General features: G+C 40.2%; 2 protein-coding genes across 3 annotated transcripts in view; one reads left to right on the top strand and one right to left on the bottom strand.

Moving 5' to 3' along the window:
• LOC108098822 (synaptotagmin-like protein 4) overlaps positions 1 to 19,517 on the top strand; it is a 59,787-nt gene that overhangs the window by 7,681 nt on the left and 32,589 nt on the right. The gene's annotated exons all lie outside the window — the stretch shown is intronic.
• On the bottom strand, positions 6,128 to 7,916 carry LOC108098824 (structural maintenance of chromosomes protein 1A). The gene has a single exon (XM_017201980.2). It carries the CDS (start codon positions 7,704 to 7,706, stop codon positions 6,237 to 6,239), a length of 1,470 nt encoding a protein of 489 aa, XP_017057469.1. The 5' UTR covers positions 7,707 to 7,916; the 3' UTR covers positions 6,128 to 6,236.

Below are 19,517 nucleotides of genomic sequence, written 5' to 3'. Positions count from 1 at the left end.
TTGTAATTGCTTCTCTGCAACTTAAAGAAGAAGCTTGCACAGGAGGAATCTGCAGCCGGGCTCTGATTATTTTAACGGTTTTTAAATTTAATTAAGCAGCGGAGTCAAAGAACAAAGAAGCAGCGTCACCGCAAAGGTAGAAGATACTTAAATGCCTCCTTGTTTTTCTCCCCTGACATTTCGTCGTAACGTCTCTGATTCTGTTTCTGTATTTGTATCTGAATTCTCTGGAGGGGAATATACGAGTATATTTTGTACACACAGCTCACGCGTGTGTGGATGCACCCACTCCGCCCGAATAACTTGTATCTGGCAGATACTTCTCTGCTGTTGTTTTTTTCTTATTTTTCCCAACCAGCTCGCGTCTTGTTTACCTTTTTCCTGCTGCAAGCTCAGCTTAATTCTTATGCACGTCTCAGACTTTTGATGTTTGCACTGCCGCCGCCGTGACATCGCCGAAGATTCCCGGCCATTACCAAGTTCAAGAAAGATACATTGGAACTGGAACTCGATTCGCAACGCAGCCATGGCGATGGAGAAATTACGAGTTTGAGGAGCAATAACATTCGTGGCAACTTGGGCCCGGCATGACTAATGCGGCGCAGCAACAATGACAAATGGCACGGGTATCTGAACAAAACAGCAGAGTATCTTGTAGGTGTGAAGAGATTTGAGGGCGTTCTCGAACAATAGTCGTCTTAGTTGTCAATGGCAAAGGGGCTATAACACTCCCCTTCAGAAAATCACACAAAAAGGAAGTACATTTCGGCCTGCCTTTAAGCTTTGCTTCCCAGGCTTTCAATGTTTATCGGCCTTATAAAAATAATGCTTTAAGACAGGAAGGGTAGAGCCCAAAAAGAAGCTCATCAAATTATTAATCATAATAACAAAGAATTGTTAAATAGCCATGGCCATGAACTTTATGAATCAAATACACAATTCAATGGGTATTACATTAATGCTACAAGTGCCTTTTGGGTATATCAAGGTGTCTTTTTGGTGTGAAGACATCTGAGGGCGTTCTGGAACAATAGTCTTCCGTGCTTTTGATGAAATCAACCGGAAAGTCAAACAAAAGGAAACTAAATCACATTTTAGGTTCGCCTTTTGCTTTACTTCTTATTGTGCTCTTATCTTTTTAAAATATTATTTAAGTTGTGGCTTAAAACCACACATCATGGTAATTTATGTTTAAGATAAGCGAGCAGTGTATTAAGAACACAAAAATTAAGTTTTGTTAATATTTGTATATTATAACTATTGTTCTGGTTAACAAACAAACAATAATTGTAAAGATACAAATATCTGTTGTGCGCGAAGAAGGTGTGTTAAGCCCGCATAAAAATTGTTTACAAAGCAATTAGCTGAGAAAGAGATAAACAAATTTAAGCTGCAATAAATCATAACTCATGATTATGTTACGATTTTTAAACAGTCAAAATGAATAAGTTGTTAGGTCACAAAAAGGTGTTTAAAACCCATTTCAAACACTTAATAATACAAATAGAGACTCGTATGAGAGCTGTGGCACTTGATCTGAAAGATATGTAGCTCCATTAGATATTCCTCCCACACTCGAATTACATTCGCTGGCAGTTTTTAAGTGACACGTTTAACAAGAACTTGTGTCACCTGTGTGGAAGAATTTCGCTCTCAAAATAAGTCGTAGCATTCGTATCTCGTAGTCTGTCGGCAGCCAGATGAGTTTAATTAGCACTTTGCGCTGCATGGCCATAATAAATTTAAAAATTCTTGACTTTCGACTTGACACTGATTTTCCCCTACAATGCCTTCTTCATTTGCTAGATCATCGTTGTTCTTTGTCTTTTTGTCTCGGCGATAAGGTTGAAATACGCTGAGTTGCGAGTGCTTATCGGATGTGCCGTAAAAATAAAGCACACTTGCTGAACTTATTTATGTGCCCAAGATCCAAATATTTGGGCATTATGTCATGTGTATGCCGTTGGATTGGGCCTTATTAGCTTGACATATTTCGAGATAAGTACGGGGTGCATTGACCAGGGTTGGGGATGTGAACTCAGACGGTTGGCTGCACGACAAGGTAATTGGATATCTTCTTTCAACTCTGACTTTGGGCCACCTCCGGACCTCGCCTTTCTCCTCATTAATCATTCATAAATATTCATTCCAGACCCGGGCCACGCCTCCTTTCGTCGGCCCCGAACATTTATCATTATCATTTCGCCAGCTTCCTTAATTTTCCATCTCGTTTGCTTGTCGGCCTTTTTCTATTTCCGCTCCGAACATGAAATATCTTTCAGAAGTTGTGTTGAATATTTTCCTGCCACAGAAACTTATTATAATTTATGCAAAAACGATGACAGTTATTGAGTTTAATAACGATATTTTTCTTTCTTCTTGCCCAGTTGTATTTGCATTTTTATCGAAACGAAAACAGCTGCCACAGCAGAGGGAAAGATAGCTTTATGTGAGACACTTTTGCACTTGGGCTTGGGTTGGGCTTTTGGCCAGTTAGATGAGTGGCCAGTGATAAACCCACATCAGAATAAACTGGTCGCGAAAACTGTAATCAAGCCAAATGCAAATCGGGTTAACTGTCTTTTAACGAGTGTCATCAAGAGCGAACTCAAACGAGGATGGCTCTCGAGATAAAGTGATGAAAGTAAGGGCGTTCAAACTGGTGAAAGGTTTATATAATTCGCTAGCTACTTACTTTCAATTCACTTCAAAGCAAAACCAGCCACAATTCATTCGTTATAATCAGCCGTATCCGATAGTGCAATTATCTCATAGACATGCCAGAATAATTATAGGCAAATTAACGCTCTGCCTTTGGTCACAGAGCCCAAATTGGTCAAATCACATTAAGCAGCGCAATTGAGCCGACCGCCAGTAGCAAAAAAAAAAAAAAAACAATCACAAAAGCCGCAACAAAATCTGGCCAAAACAAGTCTGTCAATGGTTGCCGGCGACTTTGTTTTGTTTTCGCCTGTTTTGTGCCTGACAAATTCAATGGCCAAAATGGCTGTGAAACATTTTTGTGAATGTGACGGAAAAATCTGTAAACAAGCCGCTAAATGGGGCTGATTTAAACATCCAAAGATACGTTTGTATACACCTGAGAATAGGGTAGTATAAGTCAGGAATCTTTTGAAACTGTAAACTGTAAATGGAATAAGCCTTTGTTTATATCAGTTTGTATACAAAAATCGATCGTTAAATATTATTACTTTTTCAAACCAAAAAAGTATTGATATCTTGAGCTTGCAGTGACTGTATGTACGTGTTTGTATCTAAAAGTTTTCCCACATCAATGACTCACAAGACGGTCAACGGAAATGCAACTGAAACTTTCAATGAACTGTGACTCAGAATCTTTGAAATCGGTTTAGTTTATAAAACAATAAGTATATTAAATGTTTGGTCCAGTTCCATTTGGAGTTTCCTGCCTTGTTTTTATTTGATTCGCATAAATCAACAGTTTTTTTTTTTTTGGTAATAGCTGCAAAGTGAACCAGAGTTTGAGTTGTTATTGTTTTTGCGGCTTGTTGTTTCAATCATTTTTGCGGTTGCTTTTGATTTTTTAATAAACTTTTCGTGGCATCAGCTGCCTTGAATTGGCTGCAATGTGTCGCCGAGGCGATTGAAATTCTTATTGATTGTCTGCCCAACTCGAGCTGTTAGCTGCTTATTTCGTTTTGTTTTGCCAACGCCAACGGTCAGCAGCGCTTGAAATGTAAGCCAGATATAATGGCCATAACAATAGCCATAAGCTGGCTAAAATTGAATTGTCTCTATCTGGTGTACGTGAGTGTATCTGGTCGGGGGCAGCTGGCTTCAGATGAATAAGCTTGAGCTGCACTTAACCATTTAATTATTGATTGGCTCACCCAGCGGATACGTTAGCTATTTAAAGGTAAAGGTAACAGGTCAGAATGAGTATAAGGTTGAAGGTTATTTCTCTAAAATGTTGTCACCTGAACTTACATTTTAACACAGCTTAAAAAGTTCTTTATAAATGGAGGTAAACGAACAACGTTAAAGATAGCAAATAAAAGCTTTAATTGTGTGTAAAATTCAATCCTATTAGGGCATTACACTCATAATGTAAATTTGTACTTTTCTCTTAAAAGGCAATATTAACATGGAGTCCGTATTTAAATAATATTATTTATCTTATTATTGTTTATGGCGACATTCCATGGGCAGTGTCTGCGGCGGTCGCATTCGCTGGCTTTGCATTAAAAATAATTGTTTATTTATAGCAGTCGATTGGCTCGAAACCAGTTCGACTCGCCGGGTTAAAAGTGTGGAAAAGCACACAAACAAATCGCAGCCCAAGGGCTATAATGGAGCGAAAATAAATATGTATATACGGCAGCAGAGGCTGATATCATCTTTGGATAATTGCACGCAATTTTCACTCGGCGCCCACACGATAATCCCAAGATACTACCAGCTACTTCAACCGATATCCGTGGGCTGCACTTTGCGTGGGCCTACTGCACATCGATTGGCTTTACTGATGGCATTTAAAAAAGCCACCAAAGTAATTTTTATGAGCATCCATTTCCTTCGTTTGTCTTTCGGCCCGGCATTAGTATGCGGTGCCACTGCATTTTTCGTGTCAAGCATATGCGTACTGCCAGCCAACCTGCCCGATTTCCACCCGCCGCCAGCCAGTTGCATTTCCTTCATTTTCCTGAGCCGAGAGCCGAGCATTTCCATTTTCCGTTCCCAGCATGGCAAGCAAACAGCTAACAACAACCCACTTCTGGGGCCTTTTATTGCTTTGTTCTCCGGCTCGCATTCAATGTCTCTGAGCCTGTCTTTCATTGTTCCCTTTTTTGGTCTGTCGTCTCTGCAGACAGAAAATAATCTAGTCAAGAAAAAACCTAATAAAAATTGTTATAAAGTTTATTGGGGTTTGGAATATTTTAATTGCTTTCGATCAGATTAAAATGCACAAAGGAGGGCTGATCAAATATTGTAGTGGCTCGTATAATGGCCAATCCCTCAGGGATTTTCTCTCAATGTGCTTGTTTCTATGATGGCCTGAAAATGGGGCAACCCATGATTGTTGCGGCGGAGAAAAGGTTCTACGATTCGAGTGACCAACGAAGCAGAATCAGCTCAATTACTCAACTTTTGCAGATCTCGTTTCCAATTTCAATGCAATGCAAACACATTTGCAGCCACACGACGACTCTCATTTGGGGCAGAAACGCTCTTCCAGGTGGAAAAGTGGAAAAGGTGCAGACATGCTTGTGCACACAACTTCGCATCTCGGACAAGTTGAAGATGTGGCCCCAAAAAAGTTTTGGCATAAAAACTTTACCAAGCAACCTTCTATGGCCAGAGTTAAAAAGACAAAACAACCTCACACCATTGGCAGCCTTAACTTGGAATAAAACTGAGTTGTGGTCGTGCTGGTTGCTTCTGTATCTCTACACAGAAAGAAATACAATACAAGAACAATACAATAATGCAAGAGAAATAATAAACATAGGAAAATACTTTCACAGATAAATTATTTCCATAAATATGTCATGCACTATTATGTAAAATATTATGCTTATTTTTCTCCATTTTAAAGTGCATACAGTTTTTTCCTCTGTATGCTAAAGCCGTATCGTTGAACCAAAGTTATTTCCAGAGAAAGTTTCTTGAGGCCGTCAAGAGCGTGTACCGAAATAGTTGCCAAAAAAAGTGACTTTGGCAACATTCTTGAGCCTTCTCTGGCTGCCGTTATGAAATTGAAGCCATCCCACGTTAGTGGCTAATGAGTCCAGAAATTGAAAGTAAAAGTTCCGCACACCCGTAAGCCCCATATACTCGTACTCAAGTGCACTTATGCTCCATCTGCGTTCGAACCGTATTATTGTAAACAAATTTTCCAGCTGCAGCGTTGGTAAACCGGTTGCCTGGCTGTGAAACCTGACCTGCTGCAAAAGCCTGGTTAAAGAATGGCTAAGAAAGTGAATTTCATTTTCCATGTCGGCAGCCCAGGCAAAGTCTGCTTGAGTGCAGCAGCGAAAAGGTAAAGGAAAAAGGTTGTCCAAGATGTGGATAATAATAGATCCGATGAAAAACAATCCAATATTTTACTTGCAAGGGGAACATAAAATAAAATTCCCCTTTTAGATTGCACTTTATAGTTTTAGCTTTAATAAACCATGAAATTTAGGAGAGATCTTTAAGGGATTTTAAGTCTAGTAAGGTTAATGAACTGAAAAAAAGCAAAAACATATTCATCACTTCTTTAGGTTAAAGGTACTAAGCTCCTCTTCGGTTAAAGCGGATTTCTTGAGGGCCGAAAGCACTTCCACTGGTTGTTTGGCGAGCAGTTTCATCCTCTCGGCAGCCACAAACTCATCCTGTTTAGCCTGAATATCGTCCAACTGTTTGATAATATCGCAAGCTTCCTGGGCTTCGGCGATCTTGCGCCTCTTGCCCTCCACAACCATGTTGGCCATGTCCTTGTAGCACTGGACATCCAGTTTCCTGGTGTTTTCATGCTGGGCCACCTGCATTCTGTATTGTCGCTCCCCGAAGCACATGGGATCCTTGGGCAGAATGAGAGCATCCTTAATCGCCTTCTCCCGGAAGAACTTCTGCTCATCCCTCTGGCTGAGAAGCTGATCGCGAATCTCCTGTTTCTTAATCATTTTGTTTCTAGCTTGCTCTTCAACTAAAGCATTCTGTTTGGCTTTGGATTCGCGGATGAGAAGATTAGTAATCAGTTGATCACGAGACTCCAGATCATGTTTGATCTGACTAAGTTGGAAGCCCAGTCGAGCGGCGTTTATATCCCTAGCTTGGATTTGATCCAGCCTTCGCTTTTTCGTCCTGGAAACGTAGGTGGCAGTTACGGGAGTCAGAGCATCCAGGAGTCCCCTCTCGGGTTTATTCTTTTGAGCCAAAGCATAGGCTTCCCGAGTTTGTTTTAGCATTTCAGCAGATTGATCCAGGGCTTCAAGGAGTATTTTACGCTGCTCGGCTTTATTTTTTGCATCCTGGAGGCGTTCCTGTTCGATCTTCGTTTTCGTTTCCTGACACTCCCGTTGACCCTCTTCGATGGCCTCTTTGAGATCCTTTTGGCGCTTGGAGCGGTTCTCCGATATTTGGGTCATGAGGTCACTGCGAAAGGCGGCTGCCTTCTGAATCCTTCGCCGTTTCTCCTCCCGTTGCTCCCTTTCCACCGCTCTCTGCTCCGCCAGAGCTTCTGCCCGTTCCCTCTGCCTATCCTCCAAAGTTTGCTTGATGTTATTGAGGATTTTGTTCTTCACGGCCAAAGCGGTGTGAGCTCGAGCCACTTCCATGCCCAGCTCCCTCAATCTCTCCACATTTTTGTGGAGCTGTAGGCACCTGCTGGCCTCCACTTTCTGGCGATCCAACTCCTTGGCCAGACCCATGGTGATATCCGCATCGGTTCGCTCCTGATTCTGGCGAGGATTCATGTGAATTTTTCGCTCGGCAGCCATTTCCTCCACTTGCACTTTGATTAGACGATACAGGGAGCTAGCCCCCACAGAGGATTGAAAACCCATGCGACATGCATCCTTGTCCGAGACACAATCATCGCCATTTGGCAGGGGCACCAAGTTGGTCAGCAAATTGGGAAGTGGTTCCTGGGCAGCGGTGGCGAAGATTGAAACCCCGGGATTATCCCAAGCTCCGTAGACAGCGCGTGGCTCCTCCGATTTACTATTACTGTGCATCATGGTTCAGAAAGAGAATTCTACTTCGGAAATACAAAATCAATAGCCACAAGAAACAAACAGGGGGGAGTATTTGATCGCCTCTTCAAGTTTGTTAATTGATTTTGTTTGGTTTACTTTGCTTTAAGTCTGCTGTGTGTGCTACTAACCTAACAAAACGTGTTGACTAACTGAGCTCAAAAAACTTACAGAGTATCAGATTCGACAGTTTTCGAATGGATAAATAGAACTGGAATTTAAAGAAATATCAAAACACTTTTTCATAATTGGCTTACCTTACCAAGAATTTTTTTTCGAAGCAATAGCCTAAAAATAACTTGTACATAATTACCTTTAACCACCTTTCACGATGCTTAGTAGACTGGAATTAATCCATGACCATAGAAGGTTCTCTCTACGAGTATATCGATTAGCTCCTTTTCTCCTAACTGAAAACTCTGCTTCGGTTATTTTAAATTACTTTCTCTTCTCGATTCTCGGAAGGCATTGTAGCTTTATGCAACTACGAGTATAGTGCTTTTCCTGAAGCTAAGTAACATGTACTCGAATGTGGGCCGCCGGAGGTTTTTGTGGACTTCCAGTGGATTAGCATATTTGAGTGGGTTCTGGGCCATGAGGCCAAGAGATCTCTCTGCACGGCCACATTGGGAGCCACACGCTCCACGGGGGGCCAACTTAATGGGGATATGTGCATCAAAGAAGCTCTCAAGTGCTTTTCCAGCGTCGAGGGACGCTAGTTCCCCGACTATGTGTTATATGTGCCCCTACATTTACATACAAATTTGTATGGCAAGTCGAAGCTCAGCTAAACGATTGAATTTCGCAGCTCGATGGCGTTGCACTCAATAAAAATAATATTTTTATTGCATTAAAAATTGTTATTGAATGTGTAATAGGAAATGCAAAAGAAGATACAGTTACATATAATGACAATCGGAATTTGTTTTCCTACAAGAAATCATTTTATATCTTGTTATTGTTATAGAACAGCTGAGATACATAAAATAAATTGAAAAATCGAAATATTTTTACTGTCATTAATCATCTTAGCTGTTGCAAATCGAAAGGTCTTTCTCCGAGTGCTTCTGTAGACATTCTAGAGCGATCTGTCGAGAGTTTTTATCGTCTGGCTTCCATAATTTATATATAGTTATCTAACTGCTGAGCGCTGGTTAAATGCCGCCCCGTCATCGCCGTCTTCATCATCGTCATCGTAATCATCGCAGGCAGAAATAGAGGAGCCCCAGACCATCAGTCACTGTCCGCGACAGAAGCTCTTTAGAGGAGGCGGTTTTTTCCAGGCGGAGGTTGGAGGTTGGTGATGGAGGTTGGGTATGGCGGATAGAGGATGAGTAGCTCCAGTGGCAGCTGCAGCTTCCAGAGGCACTTTCCTCCACGCATTTGTTGCTTGTCCACGTTGTTTCTGTTGAGTCCAGAGTCCGGATAACCTTTCCATTTTTACAACTGTCAACGGCGCAGCGAATGCGATTTGCCAGCGGTTTGTTTTATTTTTATTTTGTTTTTTTCTGTCCCCCCCTTTTTGCCATTTATTTATGTCTATCTCCTTTTCCCCAGTGTCGTAATTACGCGTAAAGTTTTGTGCCTGCATTTGAAATTGTACGTAATTTTCCCCAAAAGTGTCAACGCATGTCGGGCTTAAAGTTTTGAAAAATGTTAATTTGTTGTCGTTGCTAATGTTGCAGTTGGATATTTTCCTTTTTTCTTGTAAACGCTGCAGCTGCTGTTGAGTTTTGTTTGCTGGTAATTCGAATCGAACGCATCGGGCATTACATGACACTCATTATTGCACATTATGTTTAATGGATGATGGAAAGTGGTGGTCCGTCCCTATGAGACAGCACAAATGCTCGACTGGCTGGACAATGGAAAGCATTGTTGCTTACCTTAATTGATATAATAAGTATATCTGCCACTCGCACGGAAGTTCAGCATTAAGTCTTTGGCTGGGTCATCGTCAATTAATCAAGCCAACTTCGGGGAGAAACGCGTTCCGTTTGGTTCGATGAACTTTAAGTTTTCTATGATATTTAATATTAGAAGTATTAGGTGTCGAGCATGTAAATGCAATAACAACAAACATATGATATTTGATCTGTGAAGTATTAAATGTCTTGAATAAAAATGCTTAACACACAACTTGGGTGTTCTGATGTGGTGAACAAATTTGTTTGGCTTTGTTAAGACGGACTTTTTAGACAGTTTTTGAATAATGAAAATGAATTGTTAGACGTTATAGAAACTTTTCTTATTTGTATCAAATTTATAAGTTTATTCTCTAAATTTTTTATGAAAATATATAACAAGCTGCATCATCCGTTTTTTTCCTTTTTATGAGTCAATGTTTTGTCATTTTTAAAATATGAGAAAAATTCAAAAAATGCAAAAAATGGATTTGATAATGGAAATTGATAATTTATTTATTATTTATTTAGGTATATCCGATTTATAAGTTGCAATTAAATTAGCACATATATTTGATTCTGTATCCATGAGCCAAAGGTATCTTTTTATGAGTTAATTATTTTGAGCTTCTCTGGTACTTTTTCTATGTTTGATATCAACACATTTAAGGAACTCTTTTAAAGCGAAAGCAACCCTTTCTCTATTTGGTGACCCGGAATGTCCGACAAGTGAGGAATGCGCACAATAGAAAAGCGCTTGAATCGCCAAGCACCTGACATATATCTATATATATAAATGTTAGTAAAACAGGGCTTCTCGTATTTCAGTGGACAACCACATAAAAGAAACTTGACCCATTGCCCCTTGGCAAATTCTCTGGCACTTGACTATGAGATTTGTAAAGTTGATTTTATTTTATTTATATACTTTGACTTTGATACCATTTTAAATTGAAACTTCCCCGTAACTTTAGACGGGCCAATCAATAAATTCAGATATGCTGCTGGTGGCTGGGTAAAAAGATGCAAGCGGCAGCAATATGGAAAAACTTTCAACTGCAACTGGCAGCAAACCCAAGACAAAGTTTCAAGTGCAATTTTCATATAATTTCCATACAAACAAAAAGACTGTTCACCAGGGGCCACGACCTCAGGTCGGGTTCACGTTTTATTGAAAATGAAAATATCAATTTATTTGCTATTCAAGGTACATATAATGGCATTTTGCAAAGACGTTTTTTGGCTTAGGGACTTTAGTATACTTTGCAATGGTGATAGGGAAATTTATTTGATAGGAATTGACATTGAAATATGTTTTGAAATTGGACCCAAAATCTATTTTCTTACAAGAAAGGTAAAGCTTTAAAAAAAAAAATAAAGCGGATTAAAGTTTAAATCATTAAATTTATTGAAGCTGATAACTGAAAATATTTTTATTGAGCCTGATTATTTTTTATTAAATATGTTAACCAAATTATAAGACATTCGGTTTGTTGGAAAATCTTTTCATCTCCTGAATCACAATTAAGGTCTTTGGGATGCTTTAATTTTGTGTGTTTTCTATGCTAAGTTTATGCTTCTGTGCCTGTTTCTGGTTCAGGACACAGAATGAATTTTAATTAAATTGCGTTTATAAATAATGGCCTTTGGCACGACCCAACACCAAATTGAGTTACATAATTATGCGTGGACTGGCGGTGGCGAAAAACCAGAGTTGGGCACAAAAAGGCCAACCGAGGCAATCAGTCAAACCCAAAACAGCGATATAAACATGTGGGTTTACTGGACGGAAAGGAGGAGATTGGATGGCGGATGGGTAGCAACATTTCATCGATATCAAAGTCTCGATGCTTACACACTTAATCGAATTTAGCGACAATTTTACCGAGTTTCCATTAGCCGGTTGTAATGGATGATTTTCCAATTACCGGTCCCCCAACCGAAGTAGCGATTCCCTCGCTCTCCCTCTCTCTCTGTATTTTTGGGGACCACACTGCGTATGGGTAATGGCAGTGGAAACGGCAAATGCGATGCCAATCGCACGCACATTCGTCATCCGCACACGACAACCTTTCTCTCCGCAAAATGCAAATCGACGGGGGCAATGCCAGGGCTTTGTTTCCTTGTGGCTTTTGCCAAATTGCTCGCTTTCTTTTGTTGCCCCCAAGTTATGTTGATGTTGATGTCGATGTCGATGTCGCTTCAACAGCCACATTTTGGCATTTCCGAATCGCAAATAAAATTGATACACTTTCATTTGTGGTCGCGTGTGTGGGATTGGGACTGGGACTCGAGTGTGCAGAGAAAAAAGTTTGCCATTAGATTGGGAATAGGTTTTATTTATTTGTTTGCAAACAGTATTGCAATAACTATGAGATGCATTTTATACTATTATTCTACACATTTTAGATTGTTTATCGTTGCCTGTTACACCTGAGAAACGTTCAAATTAATATTATCGCAAACTGTTGCACCAAATAGCTCTCGAATTAGATTAAATACCGCAGAGCAAAACATGTGTGAATGCTGAATTTCTCACCATGTGGCTGCGGTGGGATGAATATTGCGTTTGTCGTTTCCATCACAATCAATTTTTAATGCCCAGCATTCAGTTGTCCGAGATCACGAACCCGAGCACGTTCCTCGAGCCTCATGGGTTCCGGTGCGGAATGGAAACAAGATTTGCCTGTTGCACCGACTGGTCTCTGGTCTTTGGTCTTTTGGCCTTTGGCATCCGAGCGACGAAATCACACGCTCCGGAATTCTGAGCAGGCTTTGACACAAACGGGTCAGGTCTCTCTTGAGTTTTTCTGGCTGCCCTGGCTGTTTGCCAAACTGTTGCCAGATTTAAGATTGGCTTCAACAGGTGCAGTTCAGTGCTCAATTATGGCTGACAAGGGGCAGATAATTCACTGCTCGACTGTGGATTGACATCGTCTGTAATTAAATGCCTTTCGATTGACAATGTAAAACTGACATATTAACTTGCCTTTGGACATCGATGCAATAATTCACATGGCAATTATGAATAGGTGAAATTGAAGGCCTTTTACAAAACGATTGTAGTTATCTTGACCCACAAAAGTCATACAAAAATAAAATTCATTTCAGTCACAGTCTCGGTTTCAAATTAATTTTCTAGTTAAATATTAAAATTCAATATCTGCTGCAGCCGGCATTTGTACAAAGGCATTGTAAATACGGCAGAAATATGTCAAAATAAAATGCCATAGATTGTCCGGGGACCGATTGGCTGCACATAACTTTCCACTTAAATGCAGCTGTTGATTGACACATGGCTGAAATTGAATTAACTTGGTTGTCATAAATTTTATAGCCAGCCAAAGTGGAGACATAAACCAAAAGCGAAAAAGGCGGCTTGTGCACCGCATGTGCGGAATTAACAACCAACTACTCGAGCGATATATGTACCAAATATATATATACACATATAAATAAAAATCGGGTACACCGCCCACCAAAGAAAACCATTGAGCCAACGACGGAGTTTGCTGGATTTAGAGTTTGGCCGAGATTAAAAAAAAAACGTGGCAAAGGTCTGGTGCTTCTCATTTGAACTAACAACACAAATTAAAATTTATGAGTGTGCTTTTATTCGTTCATTTGGGGCAAAACAAATAAATTTACAAGTGTGTACTTCATTATGGAAGTACACAAGCAGTTTTTGGCTAAGTGCTGGTAGCTCAAGTGGTTTAATGATCAGAAAAGTCAAATTATAGTGTATTTTAAGTGATTAATTAGGAATTTTAATATATATTTTAGAAAAGAAAAAGATGAAAAATGAATATTCTTTGAATGGCTTGCGAATAAATACAACTTATCTTGATTCATTTTATTTAATTTCTCTTGAATATAAGAAATCCTCTTAAAATTACGCCGCAAAGTTACTTGTCACTGCCATATTTTCGGCTTGAATATTTGACCAACTAATTTGATGAAGAGCGTGAAAATGCAAATCCATTTTCCCTCGTGCCTCGCGAGACTGGGTCATAAATCGTCTGGGCATTACATAATTAAGCGGAATTGTTGCCTAGTTAGCGTGTACGTTGCCTTCAATTACTTAAAATTCTGAATGGCCGGCAATGAATTGAACATTGTCACGCTCGCCCAGAGGAAATGGTCCAGAGAACAGAGAAGAGAGAGGGGAATTGAAGGGAAGTGAGAGGTGAAGGGGTAGGGGTATTTGGCCAAAACGGAAGACGTCAAGTAACGCCAGCCAACGGCACTTGGTTGGCCAAATTTGTGAGCCGGCTAAGGCGAGTGGCAAGCGGTCTTCTGGCCATAAGTCAACAACCTTTTTGGCAGGCGGCCAATTTACGCACGTACAATTTGTCGTCGGCGGCACGTAGCTCTCGACGTCGAAGTCGAGTCGACTTTATTTACGGTTATCCGTTGACTCCGTCTGGAATGGGTTCCAATGGGAATGGTGGGTGGGTGGGGATTGAAATGGGAGTGGGAGAGCGGCCATCAGGGCTGCAAAGGTCAGCCGGCGTGACGGAGTTTATCAAGGGAATAGTGTTGCGAAAGACAGACAACTTGAGTAGGTTAATTCGCACTTACAACTTAAATTGTGGATTTATGTGAATTGGTAGGATGACACATTTATAGAGTTTTCCAACGAAAAAGTATTTGCTATCTTAAGAGCTTACGTGATGTTAAATCAATGGGGATAATAGAAATGAAACAATTTTACAAAACTTAAGGGGTTATATACCTTTTTCACCAGAGAAATACATGGTTTTTATTTATTTTTTTTTAGCATGTTACCATTGTTTTATTTAAATTCAATAAAAATTTAATCAAAGTACGTGTCCTTAACTTAATTCGTATAAAATTTCGAGTGAAAATTTTGAGTATTGTGGAAGTTATAGTCCTTCCCGCAGAAGTCCTTTTTTCATTAGAGGCTTGCGGTGAGCATGAAAACAAGAAAACGGCTCAACTTAAAAAAAAAATGAATAAAAACTACGTTAGTATATAGTGTTACCTAGTTCGTGAACGAAGGATTTTGCGAAAAAAAATTTTTTACAGTTACAGTGATTATTTTTTCAAAAAAACCGATTTTTCGAGGTCTAATAATTTAGTTTTTCGCCCCAAAAAAAATAGAAAAATTTGTCGAAAAAAAAATTCCTTCGTTCACGAACTAGCTATTGTATCTACAAACAATCCCCCAAAATTTCAAATCGATCGATGTAGTGGTTACCGAGATATCGTGCTCACCGCAATGACCTTTTCTCAAAAATACGACTCCGAGATAATCGCGTTTAAAGTTTTAGGTGGACATTAGGTAGTCATGTTCACCGTGCGCTATGAACGGCTGTATCTTAGGTTCTAGTGCCCCGATCTCTAAAAAATTTTGCAGAAAAATTGTTGAAAGTATGTACATAAAAAAAAAATCATAAAATTTTTTTCGATTTTTTGAGTCTGGAAAAGGTATATAACCCCTTAAGCTCTTTGAGCTTTAAATACCTTTTCCTGCCACCCAGTGTTTTTTGTGTATTTACCTATACCAAATGTGATTCATAAACGTTACAGGAAATGTTAAAAAAAGATTGAAATATTTAAAGTACCAGGAGAAAGTGTGTTTAACATCGGCCATAACTCATTTCAAACCTAATGTACTGGGCCAGCCTGTTTTTTACCGAGTTAAAACCTGGATTCGCAACAAAACACATTTCTAGTCGGCATTAAGGTGAAAAGCAGAGAGTGTTAAGTCAACTATTTTGGCCGCTTTTTACGGCTTCTGTCTTCCCTTCGCCCGGCACTTAGCCAAGCGTTTCCAGTTGGCCAGTTCGGACATTTTGGTCTCCCTTCAACTCTGCCCAGCATCGTTACTCTTTTTATTTATATTTATTTTTGTGCAGACGCCAGCCATAAATTTATAATTTTACACGAGAAGAAGCAAATTTTTCGAGGCTCTCGTCCGGAAAATGCAGGGTCGCAGTTCGCAGTCGCAGCTTCATTTGACTAAGTGTTTAGCAATTTTGTTTCGTTTTCGCATTTTTCCCTCTCTCTTCCTCCTGGTTTTTGTATACCATAACTTTTGGCCAGGGCAAAAAACCTTTTTTTTTTTTTGTGCGAACAAAAAGTGCCTGGAAAACCCAAGCATTTCGGGCGTTTCTTTTAATGTTTTCATAACTTTCGGCGCGTCTGTCAATAAGTTGAATTCTTGGAAACAAACTCGAAACTTAAGTCAAGTTACGTGACTGCCATGTCAATGGCTTTCCGACATCCTTTCATTGGTTCCGATTTGAATATTAACACATCGAGTGGGTTGAATGAAATATTTCCCGTTTGCCCCAGAGCTGACCAAAGTCCAGCTACGTTTCACTGTTTGCCCAGAGCATATAGACGTATATAAACCTGGATGTTGTCCTGTTTTTTCTGTTTCTCCCTCCACGCACTGAGTCAGTTACCTGATATTGATTTTGCTTAGTTTACATGTGGGACTTATCAAATATTAATCACGAAATTTGGCCAACAATGCAGGCTTTCATTTTTCCAGCTTTCCATGTTGTTGTTTTCGCACATGCGCCAAAAAAAAAAAGAAAACCAAAAAAAAAAAACAGGAAGGAAGGAAGGAAAACATAAAGAAACACTCTGCACCCCAAGCAACAGAGTTGGGGGCCATAAATGAAAATATTGAAATTCGTTGAACACGCGGCTGTCATAGAGCATTATCCGGTATTCAGGACATGCGACATGCATGGCATTTTCTATATGGTATTTACGGTGTTGCTGGGCCGAATAAAGCCAATAGACACATGCATATATATTTAATCTCCAGCGAGCAATTCCATGCCGGCCATGTGTGGCACACTTGATTGCTTATTGAAAAGAAACAGAAATCGTGTTTCATTAGATTGGTATGAGAAATTCCCCATGCCGGTCACATATGGGGAATTACTGCCTTCGGAGAAGATTTCTATCCTGCCCGAGTTTCCATGATTGATGTCTGCATTTCATTAGGATAATGAGCGGCCAGTGAAAGGACAATGAAATTGTGCGACAGCAGATTGAAAAATAATATCAGTTACCAGCTGAACAAATGGGTCCCTTTTGTTTGAGGTAACCAAAAGTATTGGATTACCAAAAGAAAGAAAACTTTTAAAAAGGCCTTTGACCCAAAGCAATTTGAAAACCTTAAAAAATTTATTAAAATTAAGTAGAGTTGATAATCACTTGTATATTCGAACCAAGTGTAACAGTTTCCTTGTATTTTTAAGTACTTTGTATACCTTTAAAGCTTTCGACCCTCAATAAATTTTCAAGTTACTGTTTGCATAGCCGTTTTGGGATCATTTAATCATAATTTAAAGCTAAATTATGCGCTTGGCCCAGCCAAAGAGGACAATGGCGATGGTCCGGCCAATTAAGCACCCCAAATGTCAATTAAAAAAACATTTTCTCCCCTTCTTTTTTTCTTTTTTATTCGCGAAAAGGGCGCGCTGGCTGGAAAGCCAAAGCAAATAAACAAACAGAGAGGGAAGCGGGCCAAAAGCGGGCCAAAACGGAATGACAGACAATGGTCAACAGTGAGCGGAGACCGAGAATAACAGCAAACAGTGGGCAACAAAGGCGGCAATCATGGCGACGATGACAACGCGGACAGGCGATGCGTCGATTAACTGTTATTTAGCCGCTGCTTAAAATGGCAGCCGTGCGATTTCCGCCTTGCCATTGCCCCATTGCTCCAATCCCCCAAAGCCCCCCGAATCACCCATTCCAATTCCCAACGCATTTTCCCGGTGGAAAACTCACCCACTTGCCTTTCGCTGTTCATCGTTGAGCGGGCAGGAAAGTAAATGAAAGTACAAATTGACGATTTGTTTGATTTGGCACTGGGAGCAAATCTCGGCAGAAACACAGAGCAAAAACAGGCAACAGGCAGCTGGCAGCGGACAAGCGGGGAGAAAGAAATGGACAGAGCGAGCAAAGGGCCCCGAAAGACTTTTGGCTATAATTTAACGCACGAATGGCTCAGTTAAGCGCTGTAAAAAGAGGCAACAACGAGAGCTAACTGCTGCGAAAACAACTCGAACATCATTTTCAGGGCGAAAGCCCCTCCTAAGCCCTTAACGCAAAAGTTTTTCATTCTCTTCCGCCTGGGGCTTTTTCAATTTCATTTGACCATCCGCAGGCTTCTGGCTCTTCTGTCTGTCTGTTCTGTCCTTTCAGTTCTGGCTGCGTTTATTAAGTAATAAATGTTTGGCAATTTCAGTGTCATTACGAAAGTGGATTTCCCAGCGAAAACTCGGCCATAAATCGTGCAGGTTTCCTCATTGCTTCCTTCTCTTTCTGATCGCACCAAAATAATAATAAAAAGAGCAGAAAAATGAGTGACATACTTTTCTAGTTTGCCAAACGCTTTTGGTAACTGTTAGAGATCTGAGAAATGTGACAAACTCGCAGCCGAGCGGGCAGAAAAGTCGAATGCGAATCCGAATTTGAAGGTGGCTCTTTCATCTCCGTGGACTATTTGTGTATCGTCTGTGGCCGTGAGCTATTTTTTGCGGCACATGGCTTGGTTTTATCTTGGAGCTTGCGGTTTTATTGTCTTTTTTTTTGTAGCGGGAACGGCGTGCGAAATGCGCGGCAATCAAAATTTGTTATGGCACAAAATTTATGGGGCATCCAAGACTCGTTGTTCGCCTTTTCGCTTGACAGCGGTCTTTAAGCGCTTTATTTGCTGAATTATTCAGAAATGGAAAACGAACGTCGAGTCCTGTAGCGACTTCGTTATGCATGTTAACATTAACATTTTCTGGGATTGGCAGTCGCTGCACACCTGGCGTATGCGTACTGCACCTCATGAATATTGCGCATACGACGCGTGTTAAGTCACTCTGCGATATACACAGAAAAAACTGCCTTAAGTGACGCAAATTGTATGATAAATTATAGAGTATTTCAAGCTTTGTACCTTTTTTGATAATTTAATACAAATGAAACAGGTTTTGCTTTAATAGATATTTATTCAAAGTTAGCACACTTCCTGCCATTTAACAAACCCCAGGATAAGTTTATCAGCAATTTACACTAGGAAACTATGATTAGTTCCTTATTAGCTTAATTACAAGCGAAAGGGTTGGAAGGATGCCTTGCCTGTGGCCTGTGGTCCTGGCCACTATCATTCATCTGCAGATGGCCACTTAAGCCCGGCTGAGAACATCGCCTTATGGGCCATAAGCTAATGTAAACCCATGCCGCCCAGGGGGCCAACCGCTGAAAAGGCAGAGGACCATTAATTTTGAGCCATGGCCGACACAGAAATAAAGTTCTGCATATGCCCCATTGTCTGTCCTCCGGTTCGGTGTCAATGTACTCGGCAGCTATGACAACTCATCCCATCCCTTGGATCTTCGCCATCCCCCGATATATAATTATGCAAATGCCGTACCCCAGCTGAGGGCCAAAGGAACCCTTGTCTGTCCCTTGCCCGGTTATCAGTGTCAAATCGAAGTTTAACCACTGGAAGGGGGTCGCTTTGGGCCAACCCTAAAATGAATACCCTGCGAATGTGTCTCTTCGTAAAAGGATTATAAAAGTTTTTCCTCCAGACATTTACAAGTTTCTCAAATTGTTTTTGTAGCTGCTTTCTATTTTTCTTCAAATTATAAAACCAAATATTTTCACTACATCTTAAAAAATTCAAATCCAACACTTAATTAGACTTTATAAACGTAAAGTTAAGTACATATTAAATACTAAACTTCTATGTTAAGTTACAAGAAAATACACTCTTATTTTATTTCACCTTAACGTTCCATAAAACATTTTACTCTCAACCTCTTTTTGGTGTTGCGAACCATTTAATAAAGTTTATGTATCCGATGACTTTGCTCTTCTCCACACGAGAACTCTTGGCCAAACT

The sequence above is a fragment of the Drosophila ficusphila genome, unplaced genomic scaffold, assembly GCF_018152265.1.
Source record: "Drosophila ficusphila isolate 14025-0441.05 unplaced genomic scaffold, ASM1815226v1 contig_791, whole genome shotgun sequence".
In the NCBI taxonomy this organism is placed as follows: Eukaryota; Metazoa; Arthropoda; class Insecta; order Diptera; family Drosophilidae; genus Drosophila; species Drosophila ficusphila.
Note: the sequence above shows the minus strand (reverse complement) of the source record. Positions and strands in the feature narration are given on the sequence as shown.

What these genes read in the sequence shown, in the direction of transcription:
- LOC108098824 (XM_017201980.2), bottom strand. Translation starts at nt 7,706, where the DNA reads ATGATGCACAGTAATAGTAAATCGGAGGAGCCACGCGCTGTCTACGGA.